At 35.3% G+C, this 25,886-nt stretch overlaps 1 protein-coding gene across 3 annotated transcripts in view; it reads left to right on the top strand.

Annotated features, from left to right (window-relative positions):
* DPYD (dihydropyrimidine dehydrogenase) overlaps window positions 1-25,886 on the top strand; it is an 815,942-nt gene that overhangs the window by 576,115 nt on the left and 213,941 nt on the right. For all 3 annotated transcript variants that reach the window (XM_082383233.1, XM_082383234.1, XM_082383235.1), the window contains exons 17-18: window positions 11,710-11,830; window positions 12,645-12,764. In XM_082383233.1, the coding sequence (XP_082239359.1) occupies window positions 11,710-11,830; window positions 12,645-12,764 (241 nt within the window). The remainder of the gene's footprint in view (window positions 1-11,709; window positions 11,831-12,644; window positions 12,765-25,886) is intronic.

A 25,886-nucleotide genomic window follows, 5' to 3' on the forward strand; every position in this document is an offset into this window, starting at 1 on the left:
TATAACTACTTAACCCATTGTATTCTGTCTCCATCCCTATTATGTTTAGCTATATGTGCCATAAATTGCCAGTGACTTTAAGGGGTATAATCTATTGCCTGCATTTCAGCCCTCATCCTAGCTGATGTCTTTGGTGTATTTAATATCAAGAACTACACCTACATCTTCTTTATTGGAGTTTCCCTGCTTCCTTGGATTTTTCCTCATTGTTCTCTTCTCTCTCTGACATAGCAAGGGTTTCACAAGACGCCAACCACCAACTACATACTAACAACTCATGAATCTATGATTTAGTGATCCTGTGATCCAGATTCCTGTTAACTCTCAACTGGATTCTTTCAGCTAGGTGTCTTATAGGGACCTCAAACTCAATGTATCTAAAATTCATTCATCATTTTATTGCCAAACCTGCTTCTCTAGTATTTCCTCACTTGGGTGATGAAATTACTATTCTCCTACAATGACAAACCACAGAATTATTTTTGATTTTCATTCCCCAACTCCAATTTGTACAAATCTTGAAAGTTTTTAATATTCATCCTTAAAATGATGTTCTAGTCCACTTGAAGTTCTTGATTTTCACTAGCCCTAGGCCTTTTTTCTTTTTCAGATTGGTGTCCCTGCTTGTTCTGTGTCTTATCCTACTCAACCCACAGACATATGTGGTATTATATTTCTAAAACATGGATTTAACCATGTGGCTTTTCGTGTTTTCTTATTGTCTAAAGGATAAGGCACAGAATCTGTAGGAAGCTGACTCTAAACTCTAGTTGAACCATTTAGCCATATCTCCTCTCTGCTCCCTTCATAAGCAATAGTTTGGAATTTTTTTTCTATTTCCCATCGCACAGGGCATTCCCATGCTTTAGAGTCTTCCTATGCATTCCTTACCCATGTGTTTCTCCACAGGCCCTAATGCAGTTGCTGCCATTTTGTGACTCTTTCAAGACTCCAGTCCGCCCCGCCACACACACACACACACACACACACACACTTTAGAAGTAAATAAAAGTAATCATTCTACCACTAACTTCCCACTTTGTACACACTTCAAGGAGAGCAAATTGCTTGGGGTTGTTTTTATGTCTTTTTCTTATACCAAAATGAAACCATTCATAAAGTCTTTGTGGTTAACTGCAGGATGATTGCAAATGTCCAGTAAGGTTTAGATTCAATAGTTTTTGAATTCCCACAAATACCTTACATAGCAGAGAAAGGATAAAGTAAGAAGTAACTGTGTCGCGTTTGTGATTTCAACTGTTGCATGTTAAAATCTAGGAATATTAGCAACTGGAAATGTATGAGTAAAACCTTTTTGTGATGCTGGATGCTGCCTTTGCCCAATATTCTGAAAACCTAATTATATGCTGCAACATCTAGATGTTAATTACATGACCCAGTAAGGTTGACCACACTTATTATTTTTAAGTGGAAAAAAAAAATGCAAAGTTTTAAACTATCTAAGTTTAGCAGTTCTTTGGGTACTTTACATTTCTTGAATATTACAAAAGTAAATACTCACCCGCTTTTAATACTAATACGATTTTGTGTATCAAGTAATTTGAAGATTTTTCCCCCCATGCAAGCTTCCTAACTGTTTTATCAACCATGTAGGCTGCAGGCACCTTAGTAAAGTTGAGTTGGGATAAATGAAAGATCCTTGTCAAATTGGTAATCATGCAGGTATTCAGAGTGAAAGGGAGATCATATTTTAAATTAATTTCAGGGCCTCAGGATATTTTTTCTTATGGGCTATATTACCATTCTCTGTTTACATATCCATCTTTTAAGAACTCATAGCTACTCTTAATACATTTCAAATCAAGCTTTCCTGTACCTGGGTGATATGTATTACTTCTTTCTGCAAGGGTCTCTTGAATTATATGACATCTTGCTTATTATGACACATTCAAATGCTAAATGATTTATAGAAAAATAATGACATATACTAATCCCAAAGGCCATTTATATATTCTATTGACTTTGACCAATTTTTAGTGCCCTAAGTGATCTAATTTGACTGTATTTGAGGACAAATTAATACCTTATTTTTTTGTAATTTTCACATTTCATGCAACGTTTCAGGTTAATTATTAGGAGCTAAATAAAAAGTGTTATTTATTTATTTATTACTATACACAATCCACGTAGCTAAGGACCTGCCACACCTAAAGCTCCTTCCTAAAGGGAAGTGACCAAAAGCAATATCTTGTATACAAGCTGTCACAAAAACATGTGTCCTTTGACCACAATTCATTGGACTAGATATTGTATCCTGAGCAAAAAGTGACCAGCTGTAGTCTAAATAAAAAGAGATCAGCAGCCTTTCAGGGAGTGTGCCTGAAGGGAAGGCAGGAACAACAGGCTTAGAAAAGGGTCAGAAACCAAATGGACCCAGAGAATGGGCAGCAAGAATTGCCCAGATAATGCACAGCCTGTACCAGTGCTGTTATCTGCCACTACTGCCATTGTTGGATACTGTCAAGAGACATTGCACCACACACTACCACAAAGAAACTTCAGCCACTTTTCTGATTGTGAGATTGAAATTTTGGCTGGAGCATCAGTTGGCCATGCCTAGAATTATGTAATTGTTTCTTGGTTGCCAGAGAATAGAGAGACAAAAATTTTCTTTTCAGTGGGCTCCATAGTGGTGATAGTTTCTGTGTTCCACCAATACTTCATACAGTGGGAATTTAACAAAATAAATGGGAAGGGTGTGAAATAGGAAGGACGGCCAAAAAACAAAAACAAAAAACAAACAAAAAACAAAACAAAACAAAAAAATTATTCTGTTTTTATCTGAGGATCTTCTCTTGTGGGTTTGGTTTTGAAATATATAGATTATCTGGTGGATTGTAGAAAAACTGAATGGGAGAACCAAAAAGGCAATATAGAAAAAAAAGAAAGTGAGTAGAAGTAGAAATGGAAAAAGAGATACTGAAAAGTAAGAGCAGATTCATTAGTATCACAGAGTTTCTAATCCTAAAAGCAGTAGACACCAACTCTTAAAGGAAAAACAAGAAAGTAAGAGCTGCTCTTTGTCACTGATTTCACTGGTGGGTCACCAGAGCTGCTGTGTGTCCTACAAGATGAATGACAGGCATCCCAGACCCCAGAGGACCGACTCTTCCTTTGCCAAAAACATTTCACTTACCTTCTTACTTCTCCATGTATACTTGTAATAAGCCCTCAGTAATGGGGGGGTGGGCAGGGGTGGGCTTGCCATGGTTCCTTTCCTTGACACCTGAAAGACTTTAAAAATAGAGAATCCTCTTTTTACACACACACACCCCCACACACACACCTTATGATGTGTACTTTTATAAACCACATGAGTATAAATACACTGATAAAGATTAAGTTAGGTTCAGATTGCTCAAAATTTGGGGTAAAATCTAACATCCATGAATTTTCTATCAAGAGTTTGTTAATATTACACTTACAAAAGGTCATGTTTAATATCTTCCCCATCCCACATTTTCACACAAACACTTTTCAATAAAGTCACCCCACTTTTAGTTATCTCCAAGTCCTTTTCAGCTCAAAGAGGGAAATCAGTCTACTGAGCTGGCAAAACAAACAAAGGCCTAGATATTTCTTTCCAGCTCTTCTAGCAACAGTAGGAAGAAATCCCTTAAGGAACTGTACCAACTTGTTACGGATGAGCTCCCCTTAGCTGAAACCATTCATTGCCAAGGGATTGAGGTTTTCTCTGCTACGTTATTTAAAATTGCCTCAGCAGTTATTCCTTCTTTTTTTTTTTTTTTTTAATTTAATTAATTTATTTATTTATTTATTTATGGCTGTGTTGGGTCTTCGTTTCTGTGCGAGGGCTTTCTCTAGTTGCGGCAAGTGGGGGCCACTCTTCATCGCGGTGCGCGGGCCTCTCACTATCGCGGCCTCTCTTGTTGCGGAGCACAGGCTCCAGACGCGCAGGCTCAGTAGTTGTGGCTCACGGGCCCAGTCGCTCCGCGGCATGTGGGACCCTCCCAGACCAGGGCTCGAACCTACGACTCCTGCATTGGCAGGCAGACTCTCAACCACTGCGCCACCAGGGAAGCCCAGTTATTCCTTCTTGCTTGGATTTCATGAAGTTCCCAGGACAGAAGCATGGCTTCCCTAGACTCTCTTCATCTTAAATGTATCAGCATCATGGGTGCTCCAGGGCAGAAGGCTGTTTTACACTAGTCTCCTCCCTGTGTCGGTCAATCATTCACACGAATAGGGGATTATAAAGATACTGAGGTTTTGTGCTTCTGGTTGTTTTCTAACTCTAGCACTCAAAAACATAGGCTAAGTGAGTAGACCAACAGATGTATAAAATATCAATTGTTACACTGCTTACACTAATGCTTTGCATTAAGAAAACAAATGACAAGCTGCCTAAAGTCTGCAAAGAATAAAAACTCCATATTATACACTTAAATACTTACTTGCCCTTATCTAAAATGAATCCATACACAGAAGTGCAAGTGACGGCTGGCATTTCATTACCCACTGAAGCCTTTTTGGTGTGTTCTGAGCAGTGATGGAGCAGCCTGCTGAGTTTCAGTTTGGCTCAGCTGGTCCACAATTTTGAACCCCTGCCAGTGGTATCAGCAAAGCATGTTCATAGCCTATTTCTCCACATATAAGATTTTTCAGGTTACGCTGAATAACTTCATTAACAGACTATGGACAGCACTTTTTCTGCATCATGGACAATACTAACCTTTGAATTCACAAATAAATAAATAAATGATAATAAATAAGAGCCTCCCAAGACACTCACTGGCTAGAATAGCACATGGAACTGTGAGCAGGAGATGTTCATTGGCCTGACTACTGAAGAGGTACTTCTCCAACTCTATTGCCATGGTCAGTTGAGGCAGTGGATTTCTAGATGGGATTAAGATAGGATCAAGATAATCTGAGGAAATCTGAATCTGCTTCCATAGGGACAAATTTTGGAGGGGAAGATTTGAAGTTTGAACCGTTTTCAGAGCTGACCTCCATCATTACATTGCCACTTGGGAATAAAGAAGTGAGCTAGTGGACCAGAGGGAATAAAGAGGGGCTAGTCATCAGAGGGGATAAAAATAGTGACTCAAAGAATACCTACTTCTTAAGAATTATCTAAATAGTTCATGGCAATTCTCATCCATTTGTTAAAGGTTTAAGCTTCTGAAACGAAGTGTGTGGGAATGAGGAACACTGACACTAGGAATATCAGAGGAATGGTTCGCTAGGGAGATGCTGTCTGAATGGAAGAAACAGCAGCATTAAACCATAGTCACAGGAAATGGTATTTAAAGGAATGCAAGTTCCCTTTAACTGGCACAGCTATGGATAGACTTCCCCACCAGGCCCCAGGGACCAAGGACTGGGACTTGAGGCAAGGTTAGGAGTGCAGACTGGAAAATCTTCAATATCCTAAAGATTTAGACAGAAAGGACCATGGGCAGTCGGGACCTCAGGGAGTTTTTAATGGATTGCCAGGCCACAGGAGGAAACAGCTGTCTTCCAAGCAGTTCAGCTAGCTGGTAGAGAACAGCGAAAGACTGTTTCCAAATTCCACTGGCTTATGGAGCAAAAACTACTAATATCTCTGGGACAGTGGAGCTTATTTTGGCTCCACTGAAGGGAAGGGACAGTTGTTTTCTTGCTCACTGTGGAAATCGGATCCACATTTAGGAGTTCTTCATTCTTTTGTTCAACACAGTATTTATTATCTTTAGTGTCTTAGACTCTACATGAGAGGATCAGGATAAAAGAGTGGATATATCCCCTAAAAGACTAATAGTCTGGTGGAGACAGGGAAGAAAAAAAAAAACAGGATTATAAAACACTGTGATAAATGAAGTAATGAAGAAACATTATGAGAGTATTTAAAGGGGAGTCATTATTTATTAGTCCATCCTGTGTTGAGGTAGGATGGAAGTGATGTTATCCAAGGGACAAGAGATGAAGGACATTCTGGGCAGAGAGAGAGAAAGAAAAGCCTGAAGCAAGAATCAGAATGGAAGAGGCTACGGGTGCCTGGGGAGGAGAGAACACACAAGCAGTTAGTTCTGTGTCATCTTCAACTTGAAGCACAAGGGAAGTGGAGGAAAAAAAAAAAAAAAAAAATATATATATATATATAATATTTTATATGCATATACAGATACATTACTATAGACTTATAGCATTTTATGTTCATATTATATGTTTGTTATATGCATTTCCCCCCTGGATTATGAAGTGTTTTATTTTGTTTTGTTTTTAAGAATAGGGATAGTGTATTATATATCTTTAACACCATTGTCTAACATAGTGCATAGTGCCTGAAACAGTTGTCTATTAGGTTATCTTGGAACCAGTAATTTTATACTCCCAGGTTTCTTCTGAGTAAATAGAAATAAGAAAGTCAATGTTAATTTATGCAATGTGAGCTCTATCAAGTCGACAGTATTTGTTGAGTGCCTACTATGTGCTGAACTCTGTGCTACATGCTCTGAAATACTCTGAAATAAGAGAGCATATCAAGATCTCCTTTTTTATACTTAACATCCAACATACATGTTATTTATGTGCCTGGGTTGTACTTCCTAGTAGACTCTGCCTTCCTTGTCCCACTCATCTTTGTCTCCAGCATAGGCTAGTTGCAGTGCCTTGTCGTCAGTAAATAAATTTGTTAAAAGGATAGAACCCACATTGCCTAGAATGCCACTGGCTTTAATTTTTCTATTTATATTTGAACACCCTTGGAATTATTTTAAAATTTTAAATGAAATTTGTGGTGGTATAATTTACTTATAACAGAAAAAAATACACTTAAGTATAGAATTTGATATGTGTTGACAAATGTCTACTCTCATGTAAATACCATCACACTCAAGATACAGACCATTTCCATTACCCTAAAAAATTTCCTTGTGCCCTTTCCCACTTAATCTCTTTCCCATCCCCAAACCTCAGTGACAGCAACCAATGCTCTGCTTTCTGTCAGCATAGCTTTTCCTTTGTGGAATTTCATATAAATGTAATCATGCAGCATGTACTCTTTTGTGGACTTCTTTAACTGAGAATAATGTTTCCTTGATTAAGTCCAAGTTGTTGCATGATTCAGTAGTTTAGTTTTTTTTTTTAATTGATGAATAGTATTCCGTTGTGTAGACATGCCACTTCATTCACATACTAAATGGATATTTGAGTTGTTTCCAATTTGGAGCTATTTTGAAAAAGTTGCTATGAACTTTTGTGTGCAAGTCTTTGTGTGGATATATATTTTCACGTCTCTTGGATATATAACTCAGAGTAGAATTGCTGCATGGATTAGTAAGTGCACATTTACCTTTAGAGGAAACTGCCAAACGGTTTTCCAAGGTGATTATGCCATCGTTAGAATTCTTAAATCAGGAAAACTGGTGCAAGAAGGACACATGCTAAAATATAAGTTAATTAAAAACATCCCCATTCTGATGCCTAGTCTTTGCATTTACTAATAATTCTACCTGGTGTAGTTAACTCTTTCTGTCTTACTTTACTGACATAGAAGGATAAATAAATCACTTTTGCCTATTACTCTGAAGCTACAGCTAGTCTTACAGGTATAAATGAAGTAGAAGCCTTTTATAGTTCTAGTTTACAATTGATGGCTGCATTTTACTTTAAGGAGCAATTTTGCTAAAGAAGATGATGGTTTAGGACATGATAATGGGAAAGAAAATTAAGAAGGTGAAATAGGTACTCAGATTGATCTTCTGGACCCTAGTTCTGTCTATCAGAAAAGTGGACATAAAAATGCTAGCTACTTCCTAGCATGCCATGTGAATTAAGACTTCAGAGTTCCTTAGTAGAAAACATTTCATAACTGGTAAAATTTTTCAGTGGGTTCATTGAAATGCCACCTTCTAAGAAAGCCATTTTGAAAAGAATTGTGCAGAGTGGAAATTACCAGGGAAATTGGAGAAAATGTTTCTCAAAGTCAAAAATTTCACTAGCAATTTAACTTATCAAGAAATTCTCACAATCTCATTCTCTAGTGCTTATTCCTCTGTACAGGGCATGAAATCAGTGAGATTTGATGCCCTAGGTAATTGGTGAAAATACCTGTCCTACAATGGAGAGGTCATCTAAGGGTCCTCAAAAGCAGCAGGGTGCATCATATATAGAACCCCCTTAATGTGTAACTAGAGACATGCTAGTTACTAGAATTAAAAATTATTATCTTGTGGCCCAGATAGAAAATTAAGCTTTTAAACGCAGCCAGTTTTGGACAATGGAAATTTCTGCAACAAACAAGCTGCTCAGAACTACGTTTTCTGCTTTCTGCTGTTGTCACTGTTGTTTGGTTTTCATAGGAATCTATTCCAGAGTGTATTAATTGCAGACAGACACAGGGTTGCTCCTCATTAAAATTGTCAGAGGCCACATTTATCTCTAGTTTGCTTTTATCCTCTTCTTAGCACCTCACAAGCTTGATCTGTTACCTTCACGTCATGTAGTACCCCCAAGACCACCACGTGCTCCCCAGACCTGTCACTCATTCCTTTAAGGGCTTCACTGCTTTCTTGCTAGTAATATCACACACCTCCATCACAGGAAAACCCATTCTGCTCCATCACAGGAAAACCCATTCTGCTCCCTCACAGCTTTCTTTGGTGATCATATAAATAACAAAAGGGTTAACAGGTATTAAAGTAGTATACACACACACACACACACACACAAGCAATTGCTATGGGAGAGATTACAAATCATGATCAGGGATGGGCATTATGAATATCTGCAGGAAGAGCCAGTAAAAAATTGGTGATACAGGTGGGCTTTTTGTGGACTAGACACTTTAAAAGACTTGTTAAGCTGTTCTTTTTTCCATGATTATCTACCATTTTTCTTCAGAATTTTTCCTGCTTTGTAAAGAAGTCTTAGTGAATTTCACCCTTTTAGACAGTATCTATCATAAAATATATTTGTGTTTTTCTTAAACCCAAACATAATCTATAAATTGATGGATACGTAAAGAAATAAATTGAAAATCTGCCAAGTTTTCATTTAGTCTTCTTTCATTGACACAACAAATTTTTTTGAGTGCCTACAATGTTATATGCCTAGAAGTAGAAAAGCAGTCCAGAATTGTCTTCTTTTATTTAATTTTTGTTGATGTGGATAATGTTAAAGTCTCAGTCTGTCTGAGAGGTTGTAGTAATTTTGTGTATTTCCTATTCTGAAGACTTTTTGGAGGGGAGAATTAGAAATTGTCTAAAATTTATTCATTTCAATAAGATTCTAAAAATTGGCTTGTTAGGAAGGGCAATGCCACCTGATGCTATCACTAGCAAATGAGAAGGTCAAGATGCAGAAGCACTATTAATTGTTTTTAGATCTCGATCATTCATATCAAAAATGTAAGGAAATTAGGAATGTGTGAATAGTTTCCCCAAAGTATACAGGTTCATTTTTTCATGTTATTAGCCTCACCACATTTCTATTTGTATTAGAATATTCTCTATTATGCCTGTCAAACAAAACTTTGCAATTTATGGAACAGTCAATAATTTTTACAATAATGTTGGCTATAAGTTGTCTTTAAAATTCTCAGGTAATCAAATTGTGTTTCAGCTGGGTATGAGGATTAGTAAACAGCTGGCTTAACTGAGTATGAAGACAGGTAAAATATATCTGAACACCATAAACCTTACACATAGAACTATCAGAGGATTAAACTGTGGTATCTCAAAATAGCAGATGATTCAAGTAAATAAAGGTAACCAATGGACCATATTTTTTTACAAAAACTGAAAAACTCTGAACAAATTTCAAATTGTTAAACAATGTATTGAGGCATCCATTTAAAGTATTCAACTAGTGAGAATCAACAGAAAAAAGTGTGACAGATGTTCAAAGTAAATATAAAGACACGGTGGTCAATAGTATTGAAAGCCACTTAGAAACCTATATCAGATTATTAGTCTTTACTCTATTGGAACCAGATAATATTTTAAATTTGTTTTACTAATTCTTATCAGGCTACCTTCCATGTATTATGCAATTCAAGTGATCTTTAAATTATCGGCAAATTCTACCCTAAAGAGAGCTTTCACAAAGGACATGCAATTGATGTCATCTAGAGTTACTGTCATTTCTAGGCTAAGAAGTCCCATGGAAATTCATAACTTAAAAATGAAAGTCACAAAGATGCAACTGTCTTCATAATGCCAATGCAGTGGTTATAAATATTTCATGAACATTGCATGGGCAGGGGCAGATCTCCATTTTCATGAGTTAGAATTTGTACAGCTAAGTCTCCAGATTTTACTATTTATAATACACAGTATGCCCTGTAGAGCATTCCATATAGTGCTTTTTTAATATTTATGTTTAATGAAGAAATTACTGTTCTGAAAAGAGAACAAGCCAAGTCAAAGATTTCTTGTTGAAATTATTAGTTTTGCTGAATAGCGACAATAACAATCGAAAGAAATTACCTCATCACAGTGTCTTAGCACACAAACATGTAACTTGTAGAGTAATACAAGATGACTGCTCAAGATACATTAAACCTAAGTGAAAAGGTTCTTTCTAAAGGTTATAACATTAGAAATCTCACCTTAAAAGAATTCGAAAGGTTAAAATGCAAAGAGCAACTTTCTTACATGTAAAAATATTAATTACAAATGAAATTCTTGCCTACTGTTTCATAGTTTAAATATATGCATTTTTCTGGGTGGATCTTTTATTTTTTAAAAAAAGCATTTTAACTTCCTAAGATAATATTACCAAGTTCAATAATGAATTGCTATTGCATATTTTAATGTAATTTATCAAAGCACATTATCAGTACCTGTCAGAATAAATTTTGCACTAAAAGTAATGAAAAAAAAGGACTATTGTATGCGTTGAAATCAAAGAACATTACTACTGCTAAGTTATTTTCAATGGAAAGGATAGGTGATTGCCCTCTACATGATACTTGTCCCATGAGAAAATAGAAGCCTGAAAAATCACAAGAAACAGGGCAGGAAAACACCTATTCCTTGCTTTTAAAAATGAGCGTTTGATATTTTGTTTCATTCTTGTCATTTTGATCAATTCTTTCAAGTTGACCAATGTTGAAAAGTGCTACACAGCTCTTGGCAACATTTGCAAAAGTAAGCTAAAGTTACTGATCAGATCCTGTGTAACCTAAGGCTGAATTATCCCATATTAGCATATACTATATACCATAATTAAATTGATTAGGAAGTCACATATTTTCTTTTGAATACACTTCAACAAGACTAAGTCTTCTAATAATGAAAACAATAGACTTCAGATTTCATACCATTCACATGGGAGTCAGCTATTCAAATATTTTTGTTAGGCTTAAACCAATGAGGTCGTTAGAAATTCTGTAATGGTTCCCAAACTTATCACCAGAAGTTTATGTTTTATTTCTGACATTATTTAACTGGAAGTGGGAAACACTTTCTTCCATTTGGTTCTTTGTAATTTTATTTTCCAAAGGCTCCCTTGAGGAATTTAACCTTTATGTGATGAATTTGCAGTTCACTTGAAGTGTGTTAACCTTAGTTCCCTAATGAGTCTAGATGTAATACTGAGGAGGAATTTGAGAAATATATCATGTTGCTCATTGTCAAGTTGGATTTGTCTTGCACATCTCCAGCTTTGCTGTTGTTCCAGCACACATTTTGATCACAATTCTTTAATTATGTTCTATATTTAACTGACCTATTTGAACAGGATCCAGAGCTGGTGCGAAACATCTGTCGCTGGGTTAGGCAAGCTGTTCAGATTCCTTTTTTTGCCAAGTTGACCCCAAATGTCACTGATATCGTAAGCATCGCCAGAGCTGCAAAGGAAGGTAAGAACCTGACTTACATCAATTGCCTCGTTACGTAAGTATGGGCCTAAATTTCATAGCCATACTAAAGTATATCTTTATCCACAAATATATGTGCATATCTCTCTTTAAACTTTAAGAAAAGTATTAAACTGAGCGCTTGACCTCACAAATGTAAAAGATCCATACCTATACTCAAGCTAGTAAGTGGCCCGGGAATACAAGAATATCTATCATTTTTCCTAATAAACACCTGGTTTACACACAAACAATTATGAAACGAAGCCACAGTCACAACAAACCACTCCAAAATGAATGACTTCCCAATATAACAGTCCAGCAATAGCACCTGAACCTTTAATGAAACTTTTTAAAAAGATCGCTGCTTCCACAGGTGAAATTTCTTATGAGTTCCCTTTATATTTGATGGGATCTAGTACACTGCCTTAAACACATGCTCAATAAATATCTTGAATACATAAATCATACAGTCAATGCATGATTTACAAATCATATATGCTTGTGTGCTATCCAATGGAAATTGCATCCTGATTTGTAAAGATATTGTAAATTACCTGGAAAATAACACTGAGTACAAAACATTTGGCATCCACAAATCTGTATAATAATTGGAAAAATAAAGTGGTGGTAATTAAAAATTTTTATGTCTAGCATTTTAAGTATAATTATAGGAATGAAATTAGTGAATATATTTGAGGGGAGGAAATGTTCTCAAGAGAAAGTAGAGTGTGCATTTTTCTGGGTTGTGTGGGTTTGAATGGGTTTTAGCAATCGTCCCTTTAAGAACTGCAGAAAAATGTTGTGTTTTTCATAGGTGGCGCAGACGGTGTTACAGCCACCAACACGGTCTCAGGTCTCATGGGATTAAAAGCCGATGGCACACCCTGGCCAGCAGTGGGCACTGGGAAACGGACTACGTACGGAGGAGTGTCCGGTAAGTGTTACCCTCTCCTTGCATTTTTGCTTCCTTGGAGGTTGGTGAAAAATCAAGAGATCATGTTACAAGCAAGAATATTGTGCCTTTTATGATCCCAAATTCTTATAACTCACTGCTGGTCAAAACTCCTAATAGTTACAACAGATGGAACAGGTTGATCAAGTGACTGATAGCACAAGAGGAGAGTATACCAAGATAGGGTTTCATAAAAATTCTATTCTCTTGCAGTCTGTGCATTACTCAGAATTTCTCATTGTCACAATTGTCTCATCATTAATTAGTAAAGGCTAATAACAAGGCCTTTTAAAAGAAGAATATAAGCACCCTGATTTTAATATCTTTTTTCATAGTCTGGGTTAGTTTCCAGTCTTCCTAGAAGTTTGAAATCTACCTTCTTCAAAAATCTCACCTTCACAACTGTGAAAGAAATCATTAAAACATTACACTTATAGCTTCAGCTGACAAGATATTTGCAGACCTCATACCTTTGCACACTTTTTCTCATCATAAAACACTTGGATTTGAAACAGAAAGAGAAGCTTTAATCCCAAAGTCCTGTTCAATATCTTTGCCCTGTGCACTCTGTTGCTGTGACAACATGAACTTGGTCTTGCAAAGACAATGCTGTGAGGTTCTTGACTGTACTGGTATGGGGATTAGTCTCCTTGGTGATAGAGACTGTGGTAAATATACATAACATAGCAGTGTCCCACTGTTCAAGAAAAGCATTGCTGAATCAGACCAAAATGTGCTTTTGGAAGAGGCTGCATAGACACAAATAAAGCTCTCTCCATGCTGAGGTATTATGTTTTGAGAGCGTGAAGTGTGCTTATGAGCCATGACTTAAAAAAAAAAAAAATAGTATATTCTGCTTTTAATTGAATGCCATTCCCACAATGTCAGAAAGAGGAAGGCTGACGAGGAGCACCTGCTCAGGGTCCAGACAGAACTCCCTTTTATCAAGAGCTATCAAACAGGGCCTTAAATATTATTGTAATGCAGAATAACATGGAGCAAGTTAGCATGTGTCTCAGAAAGAGAGTCGAGAGATTCCAGAGTTGGGCTGTAACGTGCACTATGTTTTCTGTCAGCCCATTTCAATTTTTCCAGCCTGCCATGTTGACAGCAAGAGAATAAAGGAGGTCACAGAGGGTGCTGAACATTAAAAATTAATAAAAGAACTATTGCAGTAGTATTTTATATAAGTAACACCATTCACGTTTTCTCATTTAAGCTGCAGTTTCTGAATATTCTCCCATACCATAACTCAGTCTAATAAACTGATGGAATTACAGCATTAGAAAAAGTCTTTTGTGTTGCAGTCTTTTAAGCATACACACACTGGAAATTATAGCAGTATCTGCAAACAAGTTTAGCTGTACCTCAGGGCCCGTTAACATTTCCATAAAACTCTATTTCTAAGATTTATAAATTCATCTATAAATATTCACTTGGGTTATAAACTCAACCAAGCCTGGGTAGAACTTTCATTTTAAACAACAAAATGTCCCTAACATTTTTAAGGGTTTGTACCTCATTTCTAATAGGTTCTATATTAAGTCCCTTCACATTATGAACAATTTGTTTTGAAAATAGACTCTCTCAATATTGACAAAATTAATAGTTTTTCTCCTTTAAAGCAATGTTTGCTTTAATTTAAAGGTAATATAATCTGAAAAGCAGTTTAAACAGGCAATGATAATATATTTTAGGACAGAAGTAAGTTCTATAACAAAGTACCTTCAGAATGAGTTATAGCAAAACCTAGCCTAACAAAATGTGTTAAATAAAAATGGCTTCAAATTTTAGGAGTGATGAAAATATCAAAATGGCTAAATACCATTCCTAGTTTTATCAATAATGCTGCTTCAATATAGAAAACTACACAAAATATGCCAGGTATTTTTACAAAATTAAAAAAAAAAATTCCCACAGCACAGTGCTAATACTTACCCAAGTGTTCTCTCAGAACACTGGAATATCTACTTTTAGAAGAGCTGCTTGAATCATCGATTTTTTTTTTAAGTGAAAGCTAAAAAGAGTTCAATTTTGGATAGCCACCTGAAATACAGTACATACTTTTCATTACCAGGGAAGGCTATTTTTCTTTTTCAATACTTTCTAGCTCTCTATCAGTCTTTTTTTTTTTTCCCAGAATAAGATCCCTGCTATTTGAAATGAATATTTTGCTTTGTTTCAATGGGGAAATGGTGAGGAACTAGAGTAGGGCACGTGCTATAGAACAATGGTCACATTTCAGTAATGCCCTTCTTTTAAAACATATTAGCTAGTAAGGTGCAGTGACTAGCTTCAAAAACAGAACCTCAGCTAAGGAATGTCAGTTTAATTATTTCAAATATGATCAGTCTGGATTCTAGAGTATTCTAAAACAATGTTTCTCAAACTTTGGTTCCCAACTTATGAGTGTATTATGGAATCAAGCTTAATGAACTCTGAACAAATTTTTTATTTTAATGAAATAGAACAGAAAAAACTCTCAGAAGGCTTTGCACACAGTTGGGATAAACACTGGTCAAACATCTTTTTTTAGTTATACATGTAATGTGCACATATATATATTTCTATACTAGGTCATGATGTAAAATGAATTTTTTATTGTGGTTAACTTCAAAAATGTCAGAAAGCTGCTGTTTTAGAGGGAGGTCTCTTTGTTAGATAAAAGATGTCATTATGCCTGTAGAAGTCATTAAGTGAGGTAACTTCTACTTGTTGAAGTTTAAAATATGTATCAAGAGGGAGAGTTAGGACTTCATTCCAAGGTCTCATCCTCAGCTTTGTTATTTTAGAAACTGCATTTTCCAACTCACCTGTAGGTCATTGGAGTGGGGAAGGTGGTCAAACACAGGAATCAAATTCATAGTAAAATGACTTATAAACCTAAATTTTAATTGTAGGAGAAATGGCTGGCAAGATTTGTGATAACAGTAGGAGTCTATTAAAGGAGATTTCATAGCGAGAACAGTATCAAAAGAAAGCTTGTTCAGTATTCATAAGGAATATTTTCATGAAACTAGGATGACTAATTAAGCTCTCCACCATACAAGTACTTACGTCTAAATCATTGCCTCTAAAGAATCAATATTCTCTACTTTTCTTTGGACAGTAGAAACATAATACTGTAAGTTGTTACCACCTAACTTTCTTTTTTTCTAGAATCCATGCAGAACACTTTTTAATATCAAACAGCAATTAGTTCATGTATCACTACACAGTTGAATAAATTATTGTTGTTTTTTTTGTGGAGGAGGGGAGAAAATTCCTTGGCTTTATTTATTTGGTTAGAAGGAACACTAATCTCATCAGGAACATTATTTATAAACTCTGTCCTCAAGTGGATTACTCATTATTTTACCTAGTTTTAGTTTGGTAATTTTTTTTCTTGATTTAGTTTCAGATTTTGACCCTTTTCTTGACCTTGTCCCCAAGTAATAATGGTGTCTTAAGCTGGCCCCTAACTCCGTGATTACTATCACCTGTATAAATGGTGTTATCCAGCTGTGGTGGGACATTTTCACATGAAGTCCTCCCTGTAGATAAGATTCTTTTAGAGATGGTTAAAAATGAGTCCTGCATGGCATAACTAAAGATATGTCTTTCTTGCAACTGACTTCACAAGGATAACTTTTATTCACTTATAGCTGCATCGGGAGAAATAGTAATCAAGCAATGGGGTAAACTCATTTGAAGGAGTTTTTGTTATTGTTCCTTATTGTGTTTTAAAAGGTTATTTTTATTAATGGGGGATGGGCATATTCCTTAGGTTTGTTGTTATTCCGTTGTCCTGCACATATTTCATTTGTTTTACATGAAAACACATACACACACACCCACATATAGGGAAAAGTTCTGAAATTTCTCTGCAGAAGGCACTTTGAGATGATGATAGGTACTTTAGGCTCAATATAATTTACTTTCTACAAGGTTGAAAAATTAACTCGTTTTAAATTATTTTATTTGCTAAATTTGTTTTATTTTATCAAAAAAGGGAAATTCTTGTCCTTAATCTCAAATTTTAGACGTTTGAAATTATTGATTCTGTATCAACTTAGTTAAAACAGTAGAACGCTATTATTACTCACTACTAATACTTATAAACTTTATACTGATTTCTGAATAATTCATCAAAGACGAAACCCATATTTTACGAATATGGGTTTACTAATATGTTTCAGGAACCCATATTTTACTAATCATGTGAAGGATATTACAGAGGTTAAGAAATGATTGTGTATTTCTCAACAAATGATAATGGTATACTCCATAAATGCTCTTACATTCTACAAATAAATGATACATGATTTGAAATCTAGCTATGTGGGCTATTGGACAGTGCACACTAACTGAGCTCTTATAGTTACAAGCCTAAGGGTGTTTTCTTTGTAAAATCAACATGGGAATTACCAATAAAAGAAGGTGCAAGTTAGAAATTTGCTAGTAATTTGTAACTCCATGACAATGTAGGGCTAGAAATGAGTACAAAGTGTATAGTTCAGAAAACTTGAGGGAATCAATGTATCAATAATGTATCAATAGTAGCTTAAAAAAGAATCTTAAGCATTGGCTCCACACTGCATATTTTATGTTTGTCTTTAAAATAGTTACTCAAGAGTTGCCGGGACTTAGCAGCATGCCCTCAGCTACTGGGCACTACATAAACACAAATCCAATGAAACCCGCTCTAAGCATAAACTTAAACTTATTTTGTTGTATTTATTAGTGACTATTGTGTAAAATGGAGAAGATGACAAAACATACACTAGATTGGAAACTCAGAAGTTTCAGTTACATTTTGCTTTGAATAACTGTTTTCACACATGCAAGCAACTGAAAATTTTGGTAAGATTGCTTTAAGTTCTTATACTATACGTTACAATTATATCAAAATGCAGTACTGGTATTTTTTATAGGAAGTAGTTTTTAATGGGCTGGATTTTTTTATGTGTCAATCACATGATTACTGATGCATAAAAACCTTTCAGAAAAACACACCTACTATCCGTCATAAAATTTCAGCTATCTATTGTAACCATCTTTATCAATAAGAGCTTAGATTTTAATACTGAAATATCTAAAATAATCTGTTAAAGATAATATTTCAATGAATAAAAAAGCAGTAATAAATCATGCCAGAAAGAATAATTAAAAGGAGAGCCTTCCATTTTATACTCACTTATCTATTTTCTTTTTTTATATGTACCAACATAATGCAAAAAATTCTAGTCTATTATTCACATATGTAAAAACATTCTTAGACTATCACAAGTTTAACTGATCAAATTCTTAAAGAACTTGTTATATAAATATATGTACTATATTTGCAGAATAGTCAAAAGTAGGCATATCAAATAAAGATGTTGAATTACAATTTTCATTATAAATTATCAGTTTAGTTGAGAGGAGCTCACCATTAGAACTATTCTCATTTAAATCATGCTTATTTGAATATATTCATGTACAGGTTGACAAAGAATCCCCTTCTGCATTATATTGCTTTTCCCGAAGCCGGAGTTTCTCACTGTTTGGCCGTCGTTGGTCTATGCAGGAGATCAGAGCCCTAATAATAGATTTTTGACAGTGAGCGCGCCTGCTACCTGCCCTACACAGATCCTCACTGCTCGTGTTTGCTTCACGGCAACAAAGCAGACAGAAGGAAAATGCCAAGTGCTGAGTTTGAGGTACAGCCTTGCCTTGGCTTGACATTTCAGCAGAATAGCAGTTTATGAGATGCATAATTTTTCATCTGGGACTCAGCTGCCATATTCATAGACGCTTACAGCTCATTGACAGACTGGAGCAAGGGCAAAGGTTTAAAGCATAGATCAAGGTCTATATTCTTTCCTTAGGTATTTTAAAATAACTGCAGATAAATGATAAAATCGAATGATGTTTAAGAGCCAAAAAATTCTTGGGTATCTGGATAGTATATATGTTTTCTTTGTTCAAAATTAGGAAAATAATGTCTGTTACCAGCTCCTAAGAAAATATTTGATAGACTTCGTAAACTAAAGGACACTGACAAGCATATTAAGAAAACTTACCTTTGCAGCAGTGGTAATGAATTATTAAATTTCTTTCTTCTGTGTGTGTGTGTGTGTGTTTTCATAAAGAAAGATTTCAAGCTTGAAATTAATCAAAAAGGTTCTATTATGAAAGTAAAACTAGAGAGTATTTTGTCACTGTTTGAGCTTGAATTTAAATATTCACAGATTCATGCATATCTTCTGTACTGAAAATCAGTGTAGGTACATGTGAGTGACTGTTTAATTTAGAGCCACACATCCCTGTAAGCTTCAGGAACAGTTCACCATGTCACACTCTCATACAGAACAATGGTACAGTACATTGGATTAATTAAAGAAGACTTGCAGAGAACTGAGTTCTCAGTATGTCAAGATTTCAGTTGTATGTTAAATATTTTCTAAAGGCCAGACCCTTAAATCTCAGGGGCTGTACCAAGCAGTGAGCTGTGAATTTAACCATAGGCTAACTGCTAATGATAAGGAAAAGAGTCCTAGTTGAGGCAGCTGTAATACAGTCATTGGATTAGGCTATCAATCACTCGGCTCCCTAAGGAAAAGGGGAAGAAGACCAAACAGTGAAAAGGGAAATTAGGAAAGGAGGGCATGATTAGAATGAGATTCTTCACCATCTTTATCCATTCATCGGTTTAAATCCATAAACATTGGTCCAAACTCTCCAGCAAACTCTGACTATAAAGCTAACACATTTATTCCTAACATCCAGAGAACTATCAAATTGTCATTGGTTCTCAGTAGTTAAAGATCTTGAAACCCTCTAGAAGCAAATGCCTGATCACATAATAGAAAATAGATTAACCCTTAATTGTTGGACTTAAGATTTGTATATATGATTCCTTTATGTATCAGGATTCATGAATGTTGATAAAGGAAATATTTCTATTTAACTTCTAAACTGTAGCCAGTTTTTACTTATGGAAGTCCTGCTGGTGAGGTGAGACTCCAGGAGATCAGTGGTTCTCAAGCTTTAATGTGTACCAGTACCTGGAGGACTTATTAGAATACAGATTGCTGGAGTCTTCCTCTTGAATTTCTGATACATAAGTATGGGAGGGCCTGAGAATACGCATTGAACAGTAGATGAAGTACAGTTAGTGTCACTGAGCATTTTGGTTTGAATAACTTACTTCTCAAATAACTTAAAAGGCTTTAATCCAAGGTAAAATTAGAGAATCATGGTATTCTATAAATAAATGCAGAATCTCTGCCCACAGTTAAGTATCTGAAACAAATTGTAGTTAATAAGGTCAGAATTAATTCCTAGAAAAAGTATAGAGCACAGTATTTGATGTTTCAGAATAGAAAGAATATGTCACCTCATTCCAGATTAAATGTTGACTGCAAACCATTGTTTATGCGAAGAGAATCCATTCTGAGTGCCACTGAAGACAATTTATGGATATTAGTAATCCTTTGAAGGTGTCAGAGGTAGACAAGGGTAAAATTAAGCTCACGACTGTGAAATATTATGTTTTCCTTTTTGACTTTGTGCAGATACTAACATACTGAATAATAACAGTTTTCTCCCAGGACAAGCACTTAAATATCAATGAACCTAGTTACTTTCTCAGACTCTTAAAATATAGAAGACAACAGTATTGGTAGCCTTCTGTTCTCTCTTCACTTACTTCTTTCCTGTCGTCCCCATACAATGGTATCCTTTTATCAGTAAAAGGAAGGAGATAACCAATGTTGCGGAGATAAGCTATTTCAGTGTACAGTATCCCTGCTGTTTGCATGATTACACTATGCACTGAGAGTCTTCCAAAGTCATGTTTATAGCCTGTTTGCCATAATGCTCATCAACCATGGAAGCTGCCTACAGCCTTCTTGGATGGAGGAGTGTCCTGGTGTGCAGCCCAGACAATTTTGTATCATGTGAATACCTGATAAGTTCCAAGAGGTCCTTAAGTGTAGGGCATGGTAAACCTTTGAGAGACCCATGCAGTATCTGATGCATTAAAGGTACAGACTGCCAAGATGATACAGGAGTGATGGTACAGGAAGAGTTAGGATTGGAATAGAGGAGGCAAAGGAATCTGGTCAGGCCAGCTTAACCTCTTTGCTATGCTTTTGCAAAAGGTCCAGCACTTTGATTCAGTTTGGTGCAGAAAGTATACTAAGGATTCTATACATATTATGTCTGTGGTCTTCAAATTTTTATGCTCACAAATACCCCACATTTAAAAAATTATATACCATGTACCATTCACTCATTTTAGGTTGACCTTTATAAATTTTGACTATAAGTTTACTTGATAGCAAAAGACAGAATTTCCCGAGTTCTGCAAATATTCATTCTTAAAATGAAATTGCTACATCATTCTTGTAAATAAACCTAATAGAGTCTAAAGACCAGTGACTTTATACTCGTCATCTTATTTAAAAATACATAACCAAGCTCTAAATAATAGTTGAAAGTTTTACATAGATTTTTTTTCCCTTGAACTAATATTTTTAATTGAACTTCTCACCAGATTTTATTCTGTTTTATTCTGTTTTCATATATTTTTAAGCTTGAGCTTCTTTTATAAGCCCCTCTATGGAATTTGTCTTTAACAAAATATATGTCTATAACTGGACACTTATATTTTTTAAATTTCTGGGTTAAGACTTTAAATGATAAATTGTTTTTCTTTCGTATTGTTAGACTTTAAAATTTATACTTTATCATAATATAAATGTATTATAAGTTTTGATTATTTTTCAACATGAAACTAATTTTATTGGAACTGCGTTTCTTAATGGGAAAAATATGGCTTTTTAAAAAAAAATCTGATCATGTATCCATTGATGCATGTTATTCCTAAAAATGCCCAGGTTCAGCATCATTCTATCCTGCTTTTATTTGTAGATGTGAACATTGAAAGTCCTTGTTCATCTAAATAATTTTAATTTTAGAGTGGAAAGAGTTTTATAATATCATAGTCATTTCACTCAAATCTTTGGACACCTTTCATGTTATAAGCTAAACATTGCTTATTGATCTTAACCAAAAATACTTAAACAATTTGATGAGTTTCTCTTTCAGTTTTTTTGAAGCAATAACTTAGAAGTCATCTGACTTGCAAAAATAGTTTTTACTCAATCATAGACCAATGCCAATATTTTGAATTATCATTCCATTTGGTACCCCAGAATCTTTACACCACAGGGCACTATACCATTGCAGTATTTGAGATCACTGAGAAATATGCTTTTTTTCTAAGGTGGAAAGGACTGTTGAGACATGGGAGTTGGGAACAGAAGAGCCAGCATGATCTCTTGACTGTACTCTATCCCAGGCAATATAACTTAAGAAATAATACATATGGAAATATGAGATCTAGAAAGTGATTCCCTTAAAATCAATTTACCCATGGGATACATACTGCCATATGAAGTACATCACTGCGTATACATACTTTTAGGACAAGAGTGCTAGCTTATTTCATCTAATCTTTGCACAACTTTACGACAACAAAACAGTACCTTGGTTTTATTACTTTTTATGTAAACTCGACTATGTCTCTTAAAGTAGCACCAGCAATTCTGAGAAAATTTCCTTGCATGGGTTAATAAATTTCAGTATATAAGTTAATATGTGCTAATGGTGGTATCTGAACATTTATGCTGCTAGTCACTTGTGTTACTAGCAAAATTGATCAGCCTTTCTGCACTCCTCAGCCCCGGCAATTCAAAAAATGAGTAACAGCTGTGTGGAATATCCAGGCCTTTTTAATAATATGATCTTTGGGTGCCCAGCACTGTATTGAACACTCTAAGTGCATTCTTATTTAAATAACCCATGAGGTGGATATTACTGGGCCCATTTTACAGACTTAAAGACACAAACTCCAGATGGTTAAGCAACTTGCCAAAGTTTACATAGCCAGGTCATGTCATAGTTTGGATTCAAACTAAGATCTATCTCCAAAGATGAACTGCTAGGCATTTTTATCAATGTCTTCATCCAAAATCTGCCACAATAAGTCTAAATGGTATAACTATGGTATACTCATTAAATTCTAATAGGCTACAGATGTCACTTAGTAATCTAAAATTTATTCTACGATTTGACAGTCTGTGAACATTGTCAAAATTATGTCCCTTATTATCTATATCACTTCATCTCCACATGGGAAAACTGAGTCAAATAGGTGAATTAGGGAAAAATTCTTGAATTTATTCCAAAGAACAAAAAAAAAGACAAGAAGGGACTTCCCTGGCGGTCCAGTGGTTGAGAGTTCGCCTTCCAATGCAGGGGGAGTGAGTTTGATCCCTGGTCAGGGAGCTAAGATCCCACATGCCTCGTGGCCAAAAAAAAAACCAAAACATAAAAACAGAAGCAATATTGCAACAAATTCAATAAAGACTTTAAAAATGGTCCACATCAAAAAAAAAAAAAAAAAAAAAAACACACAGGAAGCATTCAGGCATTTTTCTTAAAATGTAAGCATGCAGCATTCACTTGAAATGAAACTGTCATCAATATAGCCATAAATAACCTTATTTGTTACTGGCTTAGATAAACTGTATGAGGGCTTGGTCCAACTGTGATGCTGAGAACAAACTTTGGGGTCCTTCTTAATTCCTTCTTTGTAATCTTCAGTCAGTTACAAATGACCATGTATTCCTGCAACTGTCTCACCTTCTTTTTGGACAGATCCATCTTTTTCCCCAGGAGCAGTATCGTCTCCTTTATAATTTCAACTGAGCTTGCAAAAAGCACTATTAAGTAATTCAGAGATGTTAGTTTTTCATTAAGTGGGGAGCGCGAAAAGGACATTTTGAAAGTAGTGAGGTGGGGAAGATATTGGGCCAAAAAACCTATGCTAAGCCCTTACTGAAAGGGAAAAAGTAAACTACACTATTTCTCACTTTCCCTGGTTTAAAACAAAAGAAGATAAAATATAATTAAAATAAGAAGAGGGTGAAACCCTCTTAGCATACATTGGGCATCATATGGTATGAGAAATTTTAATCAGTGTGAATTAATTTGAAAAAAAGTACGTAGATGTAGTCAAGAGTCCAAGGAATATTTCTTGGACATCTTTGTTCATTTAGCACATCTGTTTAATTATTGACCTATTTAGATTATAAGCTTCTTAAAAGCAGGAGCCATTACTGTTTCTTCGTTATCTCCACCAAAATGTAGGAAAGTTAGAGGCACATTTTAGACCTGCAAGAAACACCTTTTGATTCTTAATTTTCAGCTGTGTACAATTCAGAAGGTTTTGGAGATCAGACTGTCTCTTAATCTCTGCCATCCACCTTGACTTGCTGGTGAGCTTTTTGTAACTGAGTAAGAAATTCTCATAGACTATAGGCCATCTTACTATGCACCAGACACTAAGAACTTTTCATGTGTGATGTCATTTAATCATTACAACCTGGTCAGGTGGTCTCAGTTAGTGACCTGTTTTACTGAAAAAGAAACTGAGGCACAGAAAGGTCAAGTAAATTCTGTAATGTCACACAGCTGATATCTAGGTATATTGGGATTCATGCTGTCTGACTCTAGATATTATGAATTTAACCACTATGTTATAGCAACTTTCCTACCCCAGCTCATTCTGTATTAATTTACTCTATTATGCTTTTGTAATGTTCTTAACATATTGTAGGATGAAAATACACAGAGACCCACTTTTGTATTTCTTTAACAACAACAAAAAAATTAGACTGAAAATAATCTATAAATATGCCACTAAGATTAATCACTGTTTAAAAAACATCACAGTAATGACAGGTCACAATTATACTGTAAGTGGTCTAGTAAACCTCTCAGTATTCCTATTAACCTCTGTGCTTCATGCATTTCTCATATTAATATGCTGAGAAATAACACAAAGAAACATATGTACTTTTCAAGGCAGATGCCAAAGGTTTAATGGATCAAATTATTTCTGTGCTGGATTTTTATTCACTAGCTCCAAACATTTGGTCTTTTACTTTAGCCCAATGTTAAAATGGAATTATAAATTTCTGTCTGAAATAGTGTAAAATAAAACATAATAGAAAAGAATTGGACTAACAATAATAGTTTGAGTAGCGGAAATATCTTTTTGCCTTGGCCCTTCTAGCTCCCTAAATCCTTGTTTTAATAGCAGGTTTATACTTGATGGGGGTATGGTAACTTTTTGGTAGAAATAATGTGTGTGTGTGTGTGTGTGTGTGTGTGTGTGTGTGTGTGTGTGTGTGTGTGTATTTGCATGTTTGTTCCTTATGCATTATTCTAAATCATTCCCAAAAGACTTTTCTTTAGTTTCACCATTTTTGTATAGGTTTATAATATAGCAGGGATCACCAAAGTGTTTAGTGTGATAGTAGTCACCTAAGGAGCTCGTTAAATATGCCACTTCCTGGGCCGGGAGGGCATCTAATTCAGTAGATCTGAGGTGAGGCCAGGAATACATACTCTTCTCAACAAGAATCTCAGAGTATTCTGACACCTGTGATCTTCAGTCCCCATTTGGCACAGGGTTGGCGGGGGCATTTTAATGTGGGGAATGTCACCATTACAAGGTATAATACTTCGTATAAAAATTTGAGATGCTTGTTTTAAGGAGAATGAAGTGAACCAATATATCGTTGATGGTTCAGTTTAGTCATTGATCTTTCTAATAATAATTTAGATTTTTAAATGAGTAGACCCTCAGAAGGATTCTCCAAAATTCTCACTAACATTTATGAACAAATAAAGAGTGACAAAATTCAAAGGAACAGCAAAATGTTGACTTAACTCTTAGCCAAATGTCACACTTGTCAAGCAATTTTTACTAACTTTCTATTTGGTGAGCTTTACGTATAGGTATTAAATTTGGGGTGATGGGATATATATTTAGAGGCCATTCTTTGCTACTCCTATAGGATTCCTGACCAGGTATTTCTGAGAATGTGCATATGATTGGATGTATCAAAAGAACTGTTTTTATGATAATATTTTGGATGATTTTTTTGTTTTTCTAAACCAGGAATAGATAAAAACAGAGCCAAGAAGCACTTTCAGCACTTTTATACCTACTTTAAGGCAAGCAGCATTGCTGTTGTTCCAATGCCCTAAGATAGATTCTAGAAT

Source organism: Balaenoptera borealis (assembly GCF_965194805.1).
Source record: "Balaenoptera borealis genome assembly, chromosome: 1".
In the NCBI taxonomy this organism is placed as follows: Eukaryota; Metazoa; Chordata; class Mammalia; order Artiodactyla; family Balaenopteridae; genus Balaenoptera; species Balaenoptera borealis.